Source organism: Colobus angolensis, unplaced genomic scaffold (genome assembly GCF_000951035.1).
Source record: "Colobus angolensis palliatus isolate OR3802 unplaced genomic scaffold, Cang.pa_1.0 Scaffold59, whole genome shotgun sequence".
NCBI classification, from domain to species: Eukaryota; Metazoa; Chordata; class Mammalia; order Primates; family Cercopithecidae; genus Colobus; species Colobus angolensis.
In genome coordinates, this window is record NW_012119487.1 from 7,347,059 (window position 1) to 7,364,599 (window position 17,541).

The 17,541-nt window shown below is 39.2% G+C and overlaps 1 protein-coding gene across 3 annotated transcripts in view; it reads left to right on the top strand.

Annotated features, from left to right (window-relative positions):
• Nucleotides 1-17,541, top strand: part of PAPPA2 (pappalysin 2) — a 417,104-nt gene that overhangs the window by 366,184 nt on the left and 33,379 nt on the right. For 2 of the 3 annotated variants that reach the window (XM_011962377.1, XM_011962378.1), the window contains one exon: nucleotides 110-181. In XM_011962377.1, the coding sequence (XP_011817767.1) occupies nucleotides 110-181 (72 nt within the window). Of the gene's footprint in view, nucleotides 1-109; nucleotides 182-2,968; nucleotides 3,054-17,541 lie in introns of all 3 variants that reach the window. The other variant, XR_001004080.1, reaches the window with a different exon arrangement.

The window sequence follows — 17,541 nt, forward strand, 5'->3', positions numbered from 1 at the left end:
TTCTTGAGGAATGGAGTTGGACTCCTGTGGTGAGCTCAGGGTTTGCCCCTTCTCACACAGAACGAATGTCTTTAATTTTGTTATCTGTTTTTCCCGTCTTTCCCCTTAGAGCATTGTGTGCACTGGCCGGCGTCAATGGCACCCAGACCCCGTCTTAGTCCACTGCATCCAGTCATGTGAGGTAAGATGGCCTCCCTTTCCCCAGTTCAGACTAGAGAACTCAGGTGGATTTAATTTATGGAGCTTGAGTCCTTCTAATTTAGGACCCAGTCCCTCTCCTATTCCTCTGCCCTTTGTTTAATTTCTTAAATTAAGTTGGTTCCACAATCTTAAATTTACAGAAATTAGGAGCTCTGATTTTTGCTTTGTTTTGTTTTAGCAAAATCTTTGGAGATCCCCTTTAAATGACTTAATAAAAGCTAACTTAAAAAGCAAGTCAGAATTATTTATGGTTTTGGGATTCTGTAACTGGGCCTTGTTTGAGCTTAATTCGCTCAGGGTTTTGGAGACTGATGGCCCACTGACAGGTTTGTTTGGCCAGCACAGTGTCTAAAAACAATTTTCTTTTTGGTTGCCAATGTTTAAAAATCAGGATTTTTACATAAAATTCATATGTGCATATATAGCATTACACACATACGCACACATCCCAAATAAAAATAAATATTTAAAACTCTGCACAAAGATTTGTCTCTTGAAAAATAAGACTAGCTGGCAACCATGATGACAATTAGCTGGATCCGAGTAGCAGCTGCAACCCCAGAGGGGCAACTCTCTCCAATTAGCATAGCTTTTGCTTTCCCTATGGCTACTTACCTGGTGGGTGCCCCTTGTTTAAAATAACTGCCTGGGTCATGCAGGCATCTATGTTTGCAATCTCTTAGGTAGACCTGTTATCTACTGTTGATTAACCAAACTAAACCTTTACCACCTCAAGAAATCTTGTCCACTTCTTCACATAGTAGATTCCCCAATCAGTGCTGGGACGTAGGCTGCTGTGATTTCTTTAGCTAGATTAACTGAAGTTAATTTTAAAAGTCAGGAATAGGGCAGAGTATTTCTAAGAAACAATGACCCAGAAATTCTGTCATAGGGGAAGGAGATGCTTACACAAACACACACACACACACACACACACACACACACACACACAAACCATTTAAGCCCTCCCACCCTAAGAATAGCCAGTGACAAGTACAAGCATTCTCGTCTCAGGCACAACAGGTTTTGTCATCCACATTTCACACTGGAAGGAAATAAGCCACTTAGCAGCAATGCTTGGGTAATTCTGGCTCCTGTAGGTGCTGCAGAGAGACCCCTTTAACTGCCCTGATTTCCAGCTTCTTCCCTGATGCACACCCAACCCACATGCATGTTAAGTTCATTCTTCTGTATTTCTGTGTTTCTTGATCTAATTCTGGGAATCCAGGATCCACATGAGACTGGAGAGGGGGAAAGGGTGGGGTTTGAGAGAAAAGGGAAAACTGGGTGGGGAAATGATACCAATAAAACAGCACTCTGCGAGCGCATCAGGAAAAATGCTAGCATGGAGTGTGCTTTGTTATGGTTTGGGCCAACAAAACAGCTCATCTTCTGCCATCATTAGAAAAACAGATGGCAGCGGGGTGGGGAGGCGGGAGAGAGGAGGACTGAATCATCCACTGGGCAGGGGGTAAGAAGGAGGGAAGAGAGGAGGCCAGGGAAGGAGGGAGATAAACAGACAGAAGACTGGGGATCTGGGAACAGATCAAAGGGATCCTGAGAATTCCCTTCTGCTGCTTCTATGCATGATCTCAAGTGGGATAGTGGATGACAGGGCTTGGAGCTGGCTTCCGTGTTTCCCGGAAGGTTATAATACAGACCTTTTCCCATTTGTTCTGCCCTCCTCCCTGCACCCCAGCACATCAGCGGGGCACTTATCCAGAGCTTCCTAGGCTGTCATCAGTCCCTTTGTTGATGTGACAAGGAACAAAAGCTCCAAGTCTCCTCTGCCTGACTGCTGGGCTGATGTCTCTTCTGCCTGACTGCTACCAGGCAATAGCTGTTGGTTTTCCTGCTCCAATGGTTCTCAGCATCACCTGGGAACCTACTGGAAATGCACATTCTCAGGCCCCCAAACACCTACTCGATCAGAAACTGGGAGTGGGGCCCAGCAGACTGTTTTAACAAGCTTGCAAATGATTCTACGGCTTGCTAATACTTGAGAACCACTGCCCCAACCGAGAGTTTGTTGTGCAGCAATAATTGTAGCCAACTTTATTTAGCCACTTTGAGGGTGGAAGGAAGATGCAACGATACAGGTGAATCAATCCCCTAGGAAAGGAAGGGGAACTGGACAGGAGAGGAGAAGGAGAAACAACTCTGAAGAAATAAGTAATAAGAAATGCAAAGAGGCGGGGTGAAAATGAAAAAGAAAGGACAAGAGAGGCTGAAACTGGCATGCTCTAGGGGCAAATTGGCAGACACTTAATTCTTTACTGGAAAAAGTCAGCAAAATATATTAGGGAGAACAGAAGAGTGTCAGGGACAGATGGAGGGAAAACAGACTGGAGGCAAGATAAAGCAAAGCGGGCCAGGTAGGAGAGAGGAAGTTTTTAAAAGTGTAGCACAGAAATCTGAGCTCAAATCAGGTACTTTGTCACCCAGTATCTAAAAGGGTTTTCTTTTTTCTTTTTTTTTTTTTTGCTTCCCAGTACTGAATATCATTCTAAGAGGCCTCCTTTTGATATTTAGCCTTGTAAAGGTGGGGTGCCTCATTCATTATTTCTCCCAATAAGCCCAAGGCAGTAAATCCACCAGCTCAGTATCCTCAGCCCATATTGCCCTTCACCTTTGTTTGTATCATATTCTCTTGGCATAAGGATTTGCTTTCAATTATCCACTATTCTGTGCTGCTTATGTTTTCTGAGGTGCCGCTGAGACTTTCTTTAAAAACTCTTATCTAAATAATTCTATCTTCTTATGTTAGGTCATAAGCCAATTCTTGCCGCTTATGTTTCCATTGTCCCAACAAGAACACATGTATGCTACATATCTGCAATCCAAAATTGTTTGTATTTTTGTAGTTGTTGCTTGCATTTGGCCTTTGTGACCTGAATACTCCTTGGATCTTCTGTTTCTTTCATAAACTGCATATGGGCAAGGAATGGCAACTTGCTTAATGGAAAAGTTTTGAAGTCAAACAATTCTAAATTCCAATCCTGGGTCAGCTGAGTAGTGTGAGCCTCTGTACTGGGAAGTGGGGCAACAAAGCTGTTTTAAGGAGTTGTTATGAGGGATACATGTGATAGCATACACAAAGCATTTAGTGTCATGCTTGGCCCATAAGAGATTCTTATTGGTGTCATTTGTTGTGAGCTATTAGCCACTTCGTGAATGTTTACTGAATGAGTAAAGCAGAAAGCAGGGGCATTGCTGCTGGTGTAGCCCCAGTATAATTAGTTGTAAACTCTGAGGATGTGAAAAAGGAAAGGAAAGGAAAGGAAAAGAAAAGGGAAACAGGTCACTCCCATAGAGACCCACTGAGTACCATAATTCACGAATTCACACATTGATTGTGTCCAATCAGTCATCAGGTCAGCTGGTCACCAGATCATTATATGCGTAGCTCTACTCATTCCTACAGTTGCCCACACTTGTTGGGACCTCAACATTTCTCATCTTTTGTGGGAATTTTCTAATTACTTTCCTTTCCCCCAGACCTGTGCCCATCAATTTCCTTCATTCTCTCTATTGCTATTACCGGGTTCTTTCTATTGTGTTTCTTCTGCTAAAAGTATCTCAGGAACTCCCCATTGTTTTCACATTTAAACCAGACTCCTTTGCAGGTCGTAACTGAGCCTTTGTCTTTCAACCTTCTGTCTCTTCAAATCTCTTTGTGCACACTGTACTCCAGACATAAAAAGCCTTTTCCAACACAGTATTCTAAAAAGTGGTTGGGCTTTGCACTGTCTGTTCACTAGATCTGGGTTTGAATATTTGTTCCACCTGTGGGGTGACACTGGACAAGTTGCATTAGATTCTTGTGCCCCATTACCCTCAACATAGTTTTAATGGAGTTTTTATAATAGGGTTTTCATAGTACTGCTTATTTCATAAGGTTGTAGTGAAGACAAATGAGTTATTATAGGCAGTGAGCTCAGTCTAATGTCTTGTACACAATTGTGCATTATAAATATTATCTATTTCATTATCCATCACAGAAGTATTGTTGTTGCCACATGTTACTTCACTCCCTGTATCTTCATGCACATTGAAACCCATTCCTGGGACTCATCTTGTGACCTGTTTCTCTAAGCCAGTGATTCTCAGCTAGGGACGACTTTGCACCCACCACCTCTCTCACATTAGGGGAAATGTCTGAAGACATTTTTAGTTGTCACGACTGGGCGAATTGGGGGAGCTTCTGAAATATAATGGGTAGAGGACAGGGATGCTGCTGAACGTTATACAATGCACAGGATAGCCCACAACAAAGAATTATCCTGCCCCAAATGCCAGTAATACTGCCCTGAGGCACTGCTGTAGACTAACTCCTATTGATCTTTCAACACATTTTTCCAGGCATTTTTTCTACTTGGAGTATTTAATGACTGGCACTCCACTCACCACACACTCTCAACCACAGATGGCTTATATAATCATACTCTGGTCTCTATTTTACCACTTATCACCTTAGGGAAAGTATTGGTTTCCTGTGTGTCTGCCTTAAGACCCTGTAACTACTTACAAGCTGAAAATATTGTCGTTTCCATTATTATATCTTAGCTACTCAGCACAATGTTTGAAATAACTGGGGCTCAAAAAACATTTATTGATTGAAAGAGTAATTTAATTTGCACATGGCTTTTAAAATTATAGATAAAATTTAAAATTATAGATATGCAAATATTTTATGATAACTGTATAAAAGCCCTGTTAAATGCTTGTCCAGTAAAGTATACTTTCTTCCCAGCATAGAGAGAGAAAGGAAGAGAGGAAAAGAAAGGAAAAATGGTTTTCCTCATCTCCTGGGGTAATAATTGAAGTGAGTGTTCACTCCATACATGAACACTGTGATACTATCAGATAATAGATTATCTTCTTCTTTCCCTCCCTTCCTTCCTTCCTGCCTTCTTGCTTTCTTGCCTTCCTTCCTTCCTTCCTTTTCTCTTTGCTTTTATCTTTCTTTTTTTCTCTTTCATAAAGCCATATTTATTAATTCTACTGAAGTCCACAATGCTAGATTCTACTTAAACCAAGAAGATTTTGTTCTCTAGGGAATGTACCTAGGGATAAAGACTTATCCTATACTTACGGTATCCTTTTACATAGAACTAATTGGTCTTTGTACTTATGGGCTGGTTAAAATCCACCTAATTCTTGACTCTGCTTTCTCTGTGAGCATGTATTTCTTGTAAGTTGATCCTTTTCTTCCCAGCAGTCTCCATTTTGAATTACAGTTTTTGATAATCTCTCTTCAACTCTTTGCTGTTAGAGTTGTGCCCTTTCTTTTTTTTTTATTTTTATTATTATTATACTTTAAGTTCTAGGGTACATGTGCACAATGTGCAGGTTTGTTACATATGTATACACGTGCCATGTTGGTGTGCTGCACCCATTAACTTGTCATTTACATTAGGAATATCTCCTAATGCTATCCCTACAGGCAACCTACAGAATGGGAGAAAATTTTTGCAATCTACTCATCTGACAAAGGGCTAATATCCAGAACCTATAAAGAACTCAATCAAATTTACAAGAAAAAAACAAGCGACCCCATCAAAAAGTGGGCAAAGGATATGAACAGACACTTCTCAAAAGAAGAGATTCTATACAGCCAACAGACACATGAAAAAATGCTCATCATCACTCGCCATCAGAGAAATGCAAATCAAAACCACAATGAGATACCATCTCATACCAGTTAAAATGGCCCTTTCTTTTTAAAAAGAGAAAGCTTCAGAGAAGGACAGAGGCCAAGTGATGTCAGAGAATTAGGTTCAAATTCTGACTCTACCCTTCATTAGCTATGCATAGTACCTGTAAGACTTTCTCTTAGAACTTCTATGAGAATCAGGGGAAATAACTGATTTTAATGTGTTTTGTGAATTGTCAAATAATAGAACATACTAGCAGTGATACTGCCTAAGGAATGATACATATAACTTTGTGAGGACAGGGTCATATTGAAACAAGATATTAAGAAGCACACCAGGGCCTGTCATGGGGTGGGGAGAGGGAGGAGGGATAGCATTAGGAGATATTCCTAATGTAAATGACGAGTTAATGGGTGCAACACACCAACATGGCACATGTATACATATGTAACAAAACTGCACATTGTGCACACATACCATAGAACTTAAAGTATAATAATAAAAAATAATAATAATAATAATAAAGTTTCCACTGAAAAGCCTGCTGCCAGTCATTAAAAAAAAAAGAATCAAGGCCAGGCACAGTGGCTCACCCCGGTAATCCCAGCACTTTGAGAGGCTAAAGCAGGAGGGTCACTTGAGGCCTGGAGTTTGAGCCCAGCCTGAACAACATAGCAAGACCCTCATCTTTACAAAAAAATGAAAAGTTAGCCAGCTGACTATGGTGGTATGCACCTGTGGTCCCCAGCTACTCAAGAGGCTGAGGTGGGAGGATCACTTGAGTCCAGGAATTTAGGTCATGGTGAACTGTGATCATGCCACTGTACTCCAGCCTGGGTGACAGAGCAAAACCTCTATCTCTCTTAGAAAAAAAAAAGAAGCAATTAAATTACATCTAGTTTATATCTTTATGACTTTTTATTATATGCTGCAAGTATCCATGGTTAATTGATATCCTTGGGGCTACCAATGCAACTTACAAGGCCTTTTAATGTTTGGGGGAAAATTTCCAATAACTCTGTCTGAGCCTGAGCTGCCCAAATCTCAAAATTCAATGCATACTTTTGTAGATGCCTATCATCTCATCTATCACATATTTCAAGGCTATCCAATAGGTCTATTCTTCCTGTAGTCTACCAACTCCTGAGTGGCAGGAGGTGTGTGTTGTTCACTTTTGTGTTCTCTCTGAGAGACGCCTAATTCTTTAGTGACACCTGCTTCTATTCCCCTGAAGACAGAGATGGAAAGTTGCAGACAGAACTTTGACTTTGAGAGTCTTAAATGGAAAAGACTGAATCAGTTTTCCATGAAGTTGCATCGTGGAAGTAAAGTAGGAACAAGATAGATGAAGAAGCAGAAAATAAAAACCCTGTCATGAGTGGAATCAAAAGGCCTTGTAACCACAGTGAAAGTGGCATGGGGTGGCAGAAGCAAAGGCTTTACACATAGCTCCATCTCTGATTAGCTATTTCCTTGGGCAAGTCAGTTAACTTTTCTGAATTTAAGTTTCCTTAGCTTTTAAATTAAACAGATAAAATTCATCTCTTAAAATTGTTGTGAAGATTCAGGTTCAGAAAACTGTGGAGACATGTGTTTTGAGGACTTCAGAGAGGTCACACCTCAGTAAAGCATGGTTGTGCTAATTTTTCAGAAATAACGACAAACTTGCTCTTGTTTCTGGGAATGTTTTGCCTTCCAAGTAGATTTTGGTTTTCTTTACACCCACAAGTCCTTCTCTTATAGGTCTTTTTTTCAGATTTACAGCCTTCTTCTTGGTTAGCCTCAACTTCTTATTCACTGGATGGATTAGGTTTTGGAAACCTGTTAGTACTTCCTTCCTTGACTTTCAGTTCAAGACCAATCCTGGTTTTGGATTTACTACTTCTATCATGGGACTAGCCTGCCTGCAAGAGAAAACTCAGTCTAAGATAGGATGGATATGAGAGTCAGGACATGATAAAGGATTCAGAAGTACCTACTGTATGAATATCTGATAAACATAATTGTGTATGTGATAAAGGTTAGTCAAATTGCATTTATCAGTAATGCTGAATCACTTCTGTTACTCAAAGCACAAGGATGCTTCTCCCCACTATTAATTCTCATAGAACAGTGACAGGCAATACACATGTATGTACATGTTGAGAGGGCAAGAAGCTGAGCTGGGCTGGAGAGAGAGTTGGCAAAGGACTGTTTAATAAGACCAGTAAGACCCTTTACATCCCCTACCTAATTATTTTGATTTTCTTGAAAGAATGAGGAGCTGTCAAAAAAGCCAAGCAGTATTTGCCATTTTAGAAAAAAAAAGGAGTTGAACTGTAAGAGCTACATGCCTACAAGTTTGATATTTTCTTTTTCTTTCTTTCTTTCTATTTTTTTTTCTTTTTTGAAGGAGCCTCACTTTGTCGCCCAGGCTGGAGTGCAGTGGGACGGTCTCAGCTCACTCCAACCTCTGCCCTCTGCCTCCCAGGTTCAAACAATTCTCCTGCCTCAGCCTACCGAGCAGCTGGGACTACAGGCACATGCCAACATGCGTGGCTAATTTTTGTATTTTTAGTAGAGACATGGTTTCATCATCTTGGCCAGTCTGGTCTCGAACTCCTGGCCTCAGGTGAACCACCCATCTCCGCCTCCCAAAGTGCTGAGATTACAGGCATGAGCCACCAGGCCTGGCCAAGTTTGGTATTTTCTACTAGAAAAAGTTTTAGAACAAATTTCTCTAAGTACAGGCCCTATGTTTATAAGGAACATGCTCTCCTATACTGATGCTGTGTTCTGTGAAAGAATCAGTGAGGCCTATAAGATAAAGTAGAAGCAACTTCTTACATTTAGTAGATATGTTATTCTGGCCCAAATGATGTACTCCTGCCTTCAGAAGGCAGCTAAAGGAGTTGACACCATCTTGGATTATTACTACATTCTCTGTTGAATTGGAAGACCCAGCCAGTGGAACGTCCAGGGCTTTCTCTGGTCACACCTTGTCTTTAAATGTTTCACATTGGCAGTGGATGCAGCTGATAGTGTAAAAAATATGCTTAAGAATTACATGGGGTGAGGGGTACTTATTTTTAAAATGCAGATTCTTAGGTTCTGCCCCTCCCTCCCAATTCTTGTATGTCAAGTAGGGTGTGAAGTACAAGAATTTGCTTTTTTAACAAATACTTCAGGTGCTTCTAATGCAAGTGGTCCTCAACTGTGCTTTGAGAAACACTAGGCAGGGATTAATTCATATACTGGCAAATAGTTATATGGCAGTGCCCAGCTTGCATTTTGGGAGAAAAGGAATCATCTTCCAATAGTTCTCAAATAAATGAAGAAATCACTTGGAATAGAATAAAGTTCAAAAAGGTCAAGGATAGAAGTAAGACTAGCTGACAAACAGTGGTAAAATCAAATTATCCTAAGCCAGAAAAAGGTGAATTGTTTTAAAATTATAGTTATTTCTTTTTTTTAAATTATGACTTATCCTGGGTAAACAGCAGCATGGCTCTGGTCTTGAAACAACAAGTCACATGCAAATAACTATAAGTGAGATTATCAGAAAACCTGAGTATTTCATTGTTTTGTCATTAATCTCACCATGGATCTCATTCTACTTTCTCTCTAGGGTTAGCTTCCACAGGCATTAGAAAATACAGAACACGTTGAAGACCAAAAAAGTGATATAAAAATAATAATAATAATAATACCTTTGGAAAAAATCAAAAGAACTGAGGTTTTCAAGTCTAAAATGAGAAGAATAAAGGTTAATGTAGTAAATATGTTCATGAATTGAATATTTTGCTTAGAGAAAAGTCAGCAGTCACCATCCCCCAGTGAGAACAGAAGAGAATATAATGGGCTTAAAATACTGAATGAACTAGTTAAAGTAAATCTATGTGAGAATATCCTAAAAGTGTTAAACTTTATACAAGGTTATAAAGGGAGGTGTTGAAAAGGCATGTTAGTCTTTGGAGAGTTTTAAAATGATGCATATTCTCTCTCTCTGACATGGTTACACATTTCCTTCTATCTCAAATACTGCCGATAGTTTGGTACTCTCTTTCCCTGTAAATCTAGGACTCCATGGATTTAAATGTGTGTATATTTGTGTTATCTTAAAGCAGTCAATAGAGATATTTTATGTGTCTTTATCATCTGAGTACTACTTCCAAAGGAATTTATGTAGGAAGGAGCTGAGAGTAGAAAGGTGGGGCCTTGGGACAAATTTAACTTCATTGGAGTGGCTGGATTACTGAAAAGGAGGTGGAAAGTTGTATTGTTTTTACACATTTAGTAGTTGATACCAACAATGGTTCCATCACTAATTCATTCCATCTGTTATACCATTCCTTGGATTCTTTCTTCTCTGTTGTCTTGGACCTCTTTCTGCCTCCCTTTTATTATTTATATTCCAGATGGTAGCCCTGTTAGCTGTGTCTGGGACACGTGCTTATTGATCACTCATGGGCACTGCCTGCTTTACTGCTGCAACTCTATGGGATGCAGAGGCCAATATATAACTCATGTGGTGGAAAATAAGGGCATAAAAATTGAGGGGTTTTGTACCATTTTTCTTGCCCAGAGTTTTAGCCAAGAAAAGGTAGAGAGTAGCTGAAGCCTGACTAACAAGTCCTAATTGAGGGGATGTACTTCATTCTGGGATGTGAAAGGCTGCATATAGGCCTGGAAACGAGAGGATCGGAGGAGGGGGATGGGGAAGATTAGCTTGCCGGAGACATTGACCGAGAAATAGTAGCAATCATGGGCTTCTACATCGTGTGTGACCCTTTCAGAGGAAGGGCTTTGTCACTTTGTAGAGTTTTGTCTCCTTATTTTTAGGACAAGTTGCAAATGTGTGTGTGTGTGTGTGTATGTATGTGTGTGTGAGTGTGTGTGTGTGTTACAGTTCTTCCCATCTGACCCCGTGAAGCGCCCCTGTAGTGTGGTATAATCTTTCAGCACATTCATAAATTCTAGAGCTCTTTGTTCTAAAAAGTGAAATGAAATATGTGGCTAAGAGACTCCAGTTCAGACGCCCCACATGCTCTGTGGCAGTGGAAATGGACTCAGGCCCACCTTTAGGAAAACAGGAAAGGGATTTTCTCGCAAGGTTACATACTTCAAGACAGAAGTGAGGCAGGCAGTTTTGCATCATCCACAGAGCTCAGATGCTCAGGACTTCCAAGTGACAGCAGTTGAAACCTGGACCTGTGAAGAACTGGAGTGGTTTAATGAGGAGTGGTCCCCCACCTTTTTGGAACCAGTGACTAGTTTCATGGAAGATAATTTTTCTATGGACATTGTGGGCTGGGGGAGTTTCAGGATGAAACTATTTCACATCAGATCATCAGGCATTGTTTGGATTCTCATAAGGAGCATACAACCTAGATCCTTCACATGCACAGTCCACCATAGGGTTCGTGCTCCTATGAGAATCTAATGCTACCACAAATTTTACAGGAGGCAGATCCAGGCTGTAACACTGGCTCCTCCACCACTCACCTCCTGCTGTGTGGCATGGTTCTAACAGGCAGCAGGCCAGGTTGGGGACCCCTGATGTGGGGCAGTAGTGTGGTTCTGGACCAGTGGCAGCAGCCTCACGTGGGCACTTGCTAGAAATGCAGAATCTTAGGCCCCACTCTGGACTTCTGAATCAGAAACTTTGGGGGAGAGGTCCAGCATTCAGTTTTACCAGGCCTTTCAGAGGACTCTGATGTACTTGCAGGTGCAGGATTTGCTGGTCTAGAGTGTGGGGAAAATAGTAGCAGAGGAGTAACAGTTTTGAGGGACCTGAAGAATACATCAACACTAAGGTTGCTTCTCTGATCCCAAATCTCTTCCCTTTCTGTTCCCCTGAGCTTCATAATGAAACCTGTTCAACTCTTCCTTCCTCAGTCTTTTCTGTCTGTAAGACTTCTATTATTACACTTTAGTAATATATTTTTCATCAGTGGATAGTCACGGATTATTCTTAATAAATATCAAGGCTTGACAGTATAATCACAGCCCAAAATGGACTTAGATGTGTGACCAGATGGAATTGCTTCTGCTCTTTCAAAAAGCATCTCACTTGAGTATGTCTCTATGAATTCTTATTATAAAGAGAAAAATGAATCTTATTTGTGATATCTGCATAGAAAAACCAATGTTCTATTTCAACGTCATCACTTGTGCACTGTGTGATTGTTGTTTAACTTCTTTTGTTTCCTTTTTATTTAGATGTTGTCATATAAATAATAGCCAACATTTAAACTTCTCTTTGCCACACTTCAGCTGTTTACAAATCGGATATAATAATCATTCCTCCCCTGTTTCTCAGAAGGCACATCTTCAGGGCTTATTTTTCTTTTAATTCTTACCAGGATTTTTAGGATCTATGAGTGAAAAGGGGTTATAAAAATGCTAATTAGGATAGGGATAATAATGGCCTAGAAGCCAATAATAGGGACAGCTACTAGACTTCTAGCAGGGATGGTGTAGGTCCTTACAAATCTAAATCTAAAAATGTGTTAGACATATTAAAATCCAGAGAAAAATTGAAAATTTGCTTAAGTTGGAACTGTCTTCCAGGCTCACTACCCGCCAAATTCTAATCCCCTTGAGATTTGTTTGTGAATTTCACTGCCAGTTTTGTGCAATATCTGCACCAGCCTAAAATCTCCGCATGTCTTTAAGCTTGTCTAGAGTCCCATTTGGTTCAGGGCTCAACTTCAGATTCTCCAGCTGGAATCTCTGAAAATCAGACTCCAAATGTTAATTAGGACTAAGTTTTCATTTTGAAAGCTAAAACCATTGCCCCCACACCCCTACACCCCCACCTTTCCACCTCCAGCTTTTTAAAAAAGTGAAACATTAAAAGCACAACCAACCGTGCAAACTGTAAAACTTCATCTAGATTAACAACATTCGTGAGAGTTTATGCTTGTCTAAAACTCCTCTGGAGCCGTGCTGTGACTTCCTGGTGGGCTCTCTGACAGGCTGCATTTTTGCTGCTTTTGTCCTCTTGGCCTCCTGGGTGGGCCACTTTCTCACTCTGTTAATTTTCTTTATAACATCTGTTATCCCTTTTTCCTCCCACTCCACCCTTTTTCTGATTTATTCTGGGCTTTTTTGTTTCCTTTTTTTTTAGGAGGGTTCTTTTTCTCTTTCACTGTCCTTCCTTTTTTAGCCCAGACTTGCAGGTAATTTAAATATTACTCGCCTGAAGAATTGCCATCACATAAATGCTACTACCTTTTCTTTAACCTGCCAGACCTTCAACTGCTTCTCGGTGATTTTGCTGAAGTTATAGGCATGGGCAGCATGCAAAATTATGTCTATAGATAACTCTAGCTTCTCCTCTTTTCACAGGGACTGTGCTCAACTAAGACTTCTAATTATGCTTCAAAAATGTGTTTTAAATGCATTCTAATAATGGCACAAATACATTATTGAGATTATTCATGAATCCTATGAGGCATTGCTTATTTTACAATTTAACATCATGGTAATTGTTATAACTTCTTAATTAAATAATCAATAGACAAGCTCTTTCAGGAAGTTTATAAAATTTGAACCATTTCCAATTCATTCTACTAACATAGATGTTCATTTAAGTGACATTATTTTATTAAATACTTATTTATTACAAGGAAGGAGTGCTAGCAATGCATTTTACTAATTTTCTTATACCTTATTTTTTTTCCTTAAACTTTTATTTTAAGTTTAAGGGTACATGTGCAGGAAGTGCAGTTTTGTTACATAGGGAAACATGTGCCATAGTAGTTTGCTGCCCAGAACAACCCATTACCTAAGTATTAAGCACAGTATCCATAAGCTATTCTTCCTGATGCTCCCCCTCCCCCAGCCAGTCCTGCCCCAACAGGTCCCAGTGTGTGCGTTGTTCCTCCATTCTGTTCATGTGTTCTCATCATTCAGCTCCCACTTATAAATGAGAACATGTGATATTTGATTTTTCGTTCCTGCGTTAGTTTGCTGAGGGTAACGGCTTCCAACTCCATCCATGTCCCTGCAAAAGACATGATCTCATTCCTTTTTATGGCTGCATAGTATTCCATGGTGCATATGTACCACATTTTCCTTATCTAGTCTATCATTGATAGTCATTTTGGTTGATTCCATGTCTTTGCTATTGTGAATAGTACTGCAATGAACATATGCTTTCATGTATCTTTCTAATAGAATGACTTATATTTTTCTGGATATATACCCAGTACTGGGATTATTGGGTCAAATGGTATTTCTGCCTGTAGGTCTTTGAGGAATTGCCACATTGTCTTCTACAATGGCTAAACTAATTTACACTCTCATCAACAGTGTAAAAGCATTCCTTTTTCTCTTCAACCTCACCAGCATCTGTTGTTTCTTTACTTTTTAATAATAGCCATTCTGACTGGCATGAAATGGTATATCATTGTGGTTTTGATTTGCATTTCTCTAATGATCGGTGATGTTGAGCTTTCTTTCATACGTTTCTTGGCTGCATGTATGTCTTCTTTTGAGAAGTGTCTGTTCATGTCCTTTGCCCAGTTTTTAATGGGGTTGTTTTTCTCTTGTAAATTTGTTTAAGTTCCTTGTAGACTCTGGATACTAGACCTTTGTCAGATGGATAGACTGCAAAAATTTTATCCAGTTCTGTAGGTTGTCTGTTGACTCTGATGATAGTTTCTTTTGTTGTGAAGAAGCTCTTTAGTTTAATTAGATCCCATTTGTCAATTTTGGCTTTTATTGCCATTGCTTTTGGTGTTTTAGTCATTAAATGTTTTCCCATGCCTATGTTGAATGGTATTGCCTAGATTTTCTTCTAGGGTTTTATAGTTTTGAGTTTTATGTTTAAGTCTTTAATCCATCTTCAGTTAATTTTTATATATGGTGTAAGGAAGGGGTCCAATTTCAATTTTCTGCATATGGCTTCCCAGTTCTCCCAGCACTATTTATTAAAAAGGGAATCCTTTCCTCACTGCTTGTTTTTGTCAGGTTTGTTGAAGATCAGATGGTTGTAGGTGGCAGTCTTATTTCTGAGTTCTCTATTCTGTTCCACTAGACAATGTGTCTGTTCTTGTACCAGTACCATGCTGTTTTGGTTACTGTAGCCTTATAGTATAACATGAAGTCAGGTAGCATGATGCCTCCAGCTTTGTTCTTTATGCTTAGATGCTTAGGATTATCTTGGCTATTTGGGCTCTTTTGTGCTTCCATATGAATTTTAAAATAGTTTTTTTTTTCTAATTCTGTGAATAATGTCAGTGGTAGTTTAATGGAAATAGCATTGAATCCATAAATTACTCTGAACAGTATGACGATTTTCATGATGTTGATTCTTCCCATCTATGAGCATAGAATGTTTTTTCATTTGTTATGTCCTCTCTGATTTCCTTGAGTGGTGATTTATAGTTCTTCTTGAAGAGTTCCTTCATTTCCTTTGTTAGCTGTATTCCTAGGTATTTTATTCTCTTTGTAGCAATTGTGAATGAAAGTTCATTCATTATTTGGCTCTGTGCTTGCCTGTTTTTAGCGTACAGGAATGCTAATGATTTTTGCACATTGATTTTGTATCCTGAGACTTTGCTGAAGTTGCTTACCAGCTTAAGAAGCTTTTGGTTGAGATGACAGGGTTTTCTAGATATAGGATCATGTCATCTGCAAACAAAGATTATTTGACTTCCTCTCTTCCTATTTGAATATACTTTATTTCTTTCTCTTGCCTGATTACCCTGGCCAGAACTTTCAATATTATGTTGAAGGGGAGTGGTGCGAGAGGGCATCCTTGTCTTGTGCTGGTTTTCGAGGGGAATGCTTCCAGATTTTGCCCATGCAATATGATGTTGGCTGTGGGTTTGTCATATATGGCTCTTATGGTTTTGAGGTATATTCCTTCAATGCCTAGTTTATTGAGAGTTTTTAACATGAAGAGATATTGGATTTTATTGAAGGCCTTTTCTACATTTATTGAGATAATCATGCGGTTTTTGTCTTCGGTTCTGTTTATTACACCTTATTTTTTAAAGTATGTATGTGTACACATGCAGATGTGTGTATATGTATGTATATGTATGTATCTGTTCTTTTGACTAACCCAGCAGTAAAGTGATGACAGAGGAAAGGGCAGCACTCCTAAATTGATTACAAATATTTGTAAATTGCAGCAAACAGCATGCATAGTGAAAATAATGTACATTTCAAATCCTAAGAGGTTTAAGGCTCAGCTCCACTCTTATATTTATTTGTAATATGTTTTAAAATTAATTTTAATTCTATAAAAGTAATACATGTACCTAGTTTGAAAAGCTAGTTCACACCCCAAGGTTTATTTGGAAGACTTGCAGTTCCTACCCCTCTGCTCCTAACCTCAGCCTCTCTCAGCAGAGGCCATCCCTTCGTTTTTTTTTGTTGTTGTTGTTTTTGCTTCACTTGTTTCATTTATTTTATTTCTTCTGAAAATTATATATATACACATAAACATACATGCATGTATATGTATTGTAAACCAAAAGGTATCTGAGACAAGTCTCAATCAATTTAAAAAGTTCATTTTACCAAGGTTAAAGATGCACCCATGACACAGCCTCAGGAGATTGTGAGGACATGTGCCCACCGTAGTTGAGGTACAATTTGCTTTTATACATGTTAGGGAGATGTGAGACATCAATCAACATGTGTAAGATCTACACTGGTTCTGTAAGGTAAGGCTGGACAACTTGAGGCATGGGCCTCCAGATCTTAAGTAGACAACAGACAAAAGGTTACATTCTTTTGAGAACTTGATCAGCCTTCCACTGAATCCACAATGTAGTCTGGTTCAGTGAATCTGCAGTTTTACATAAACAGTAGGGCGGAGGAAGTATTCAGATATGCGTTTGTCTTAGGTGAGTGTCAGAGGGATGCCTTTGAGTTCTTTCTGTCCTTTTTCCACAAGGAACTTTCTTGTGGACAAATTGTGAGGGAGGAAGGTATGTAGCTTCTTATATTTGTCGCTATGTTATTTAGGAATAAAATGGAAGGCAGGTTTGTCTGACGTAGTTCCCAGCTTGACTTTTGCTTTGGCTTATTGATTGTGGAGTCCTAAGATTTATTTTCCTTTCACAGTATGTGTGTGTGTGTGTATACATTTATATTTATATATGCATATATGTATATATATAATGTACATATTATATATGTGTATATATGTATGTGTGTATATATATACACATACATATATATACACAATTATATAATATATAATGCTTCTACTGCTAATCTTAATGTTTTGATTTAGGACTTTTTCTCCTGATTTCCTAATACAATAGATGAGGTTTTAGCTTTCTGACGTCATCACGCGTGTGCACACACACACACACACACTCCTGCACTTTTGCCTTTAGAGGTACCAGATGCCTCTGACTCCTGAGCTTTCTGTTGGTTCTAGGTATTCTAGGCATTTAGTTTTCTGCTTTGCTGCATCTGCTGTGTCAGCTACTACTCATCTATCCATTTTCCAGTTTTCTAAGTTGACTTATTTATCAGCTGCCATCATCTCTCCTGTTGTCTTTTTTCTTATGAGTTCATGCCTTTTTTGTTCCTTTTTTATACTAATATTTTAGTGGAACTTTTGGAAGGGAAAGATATAAAAACAAATTCGTGTATTCACACTTTCCCAGCTCTAAGCCTGAGAGATAGTAGATGCTTAGTGACCAATGTGCTATTACTATGAACTACTTCC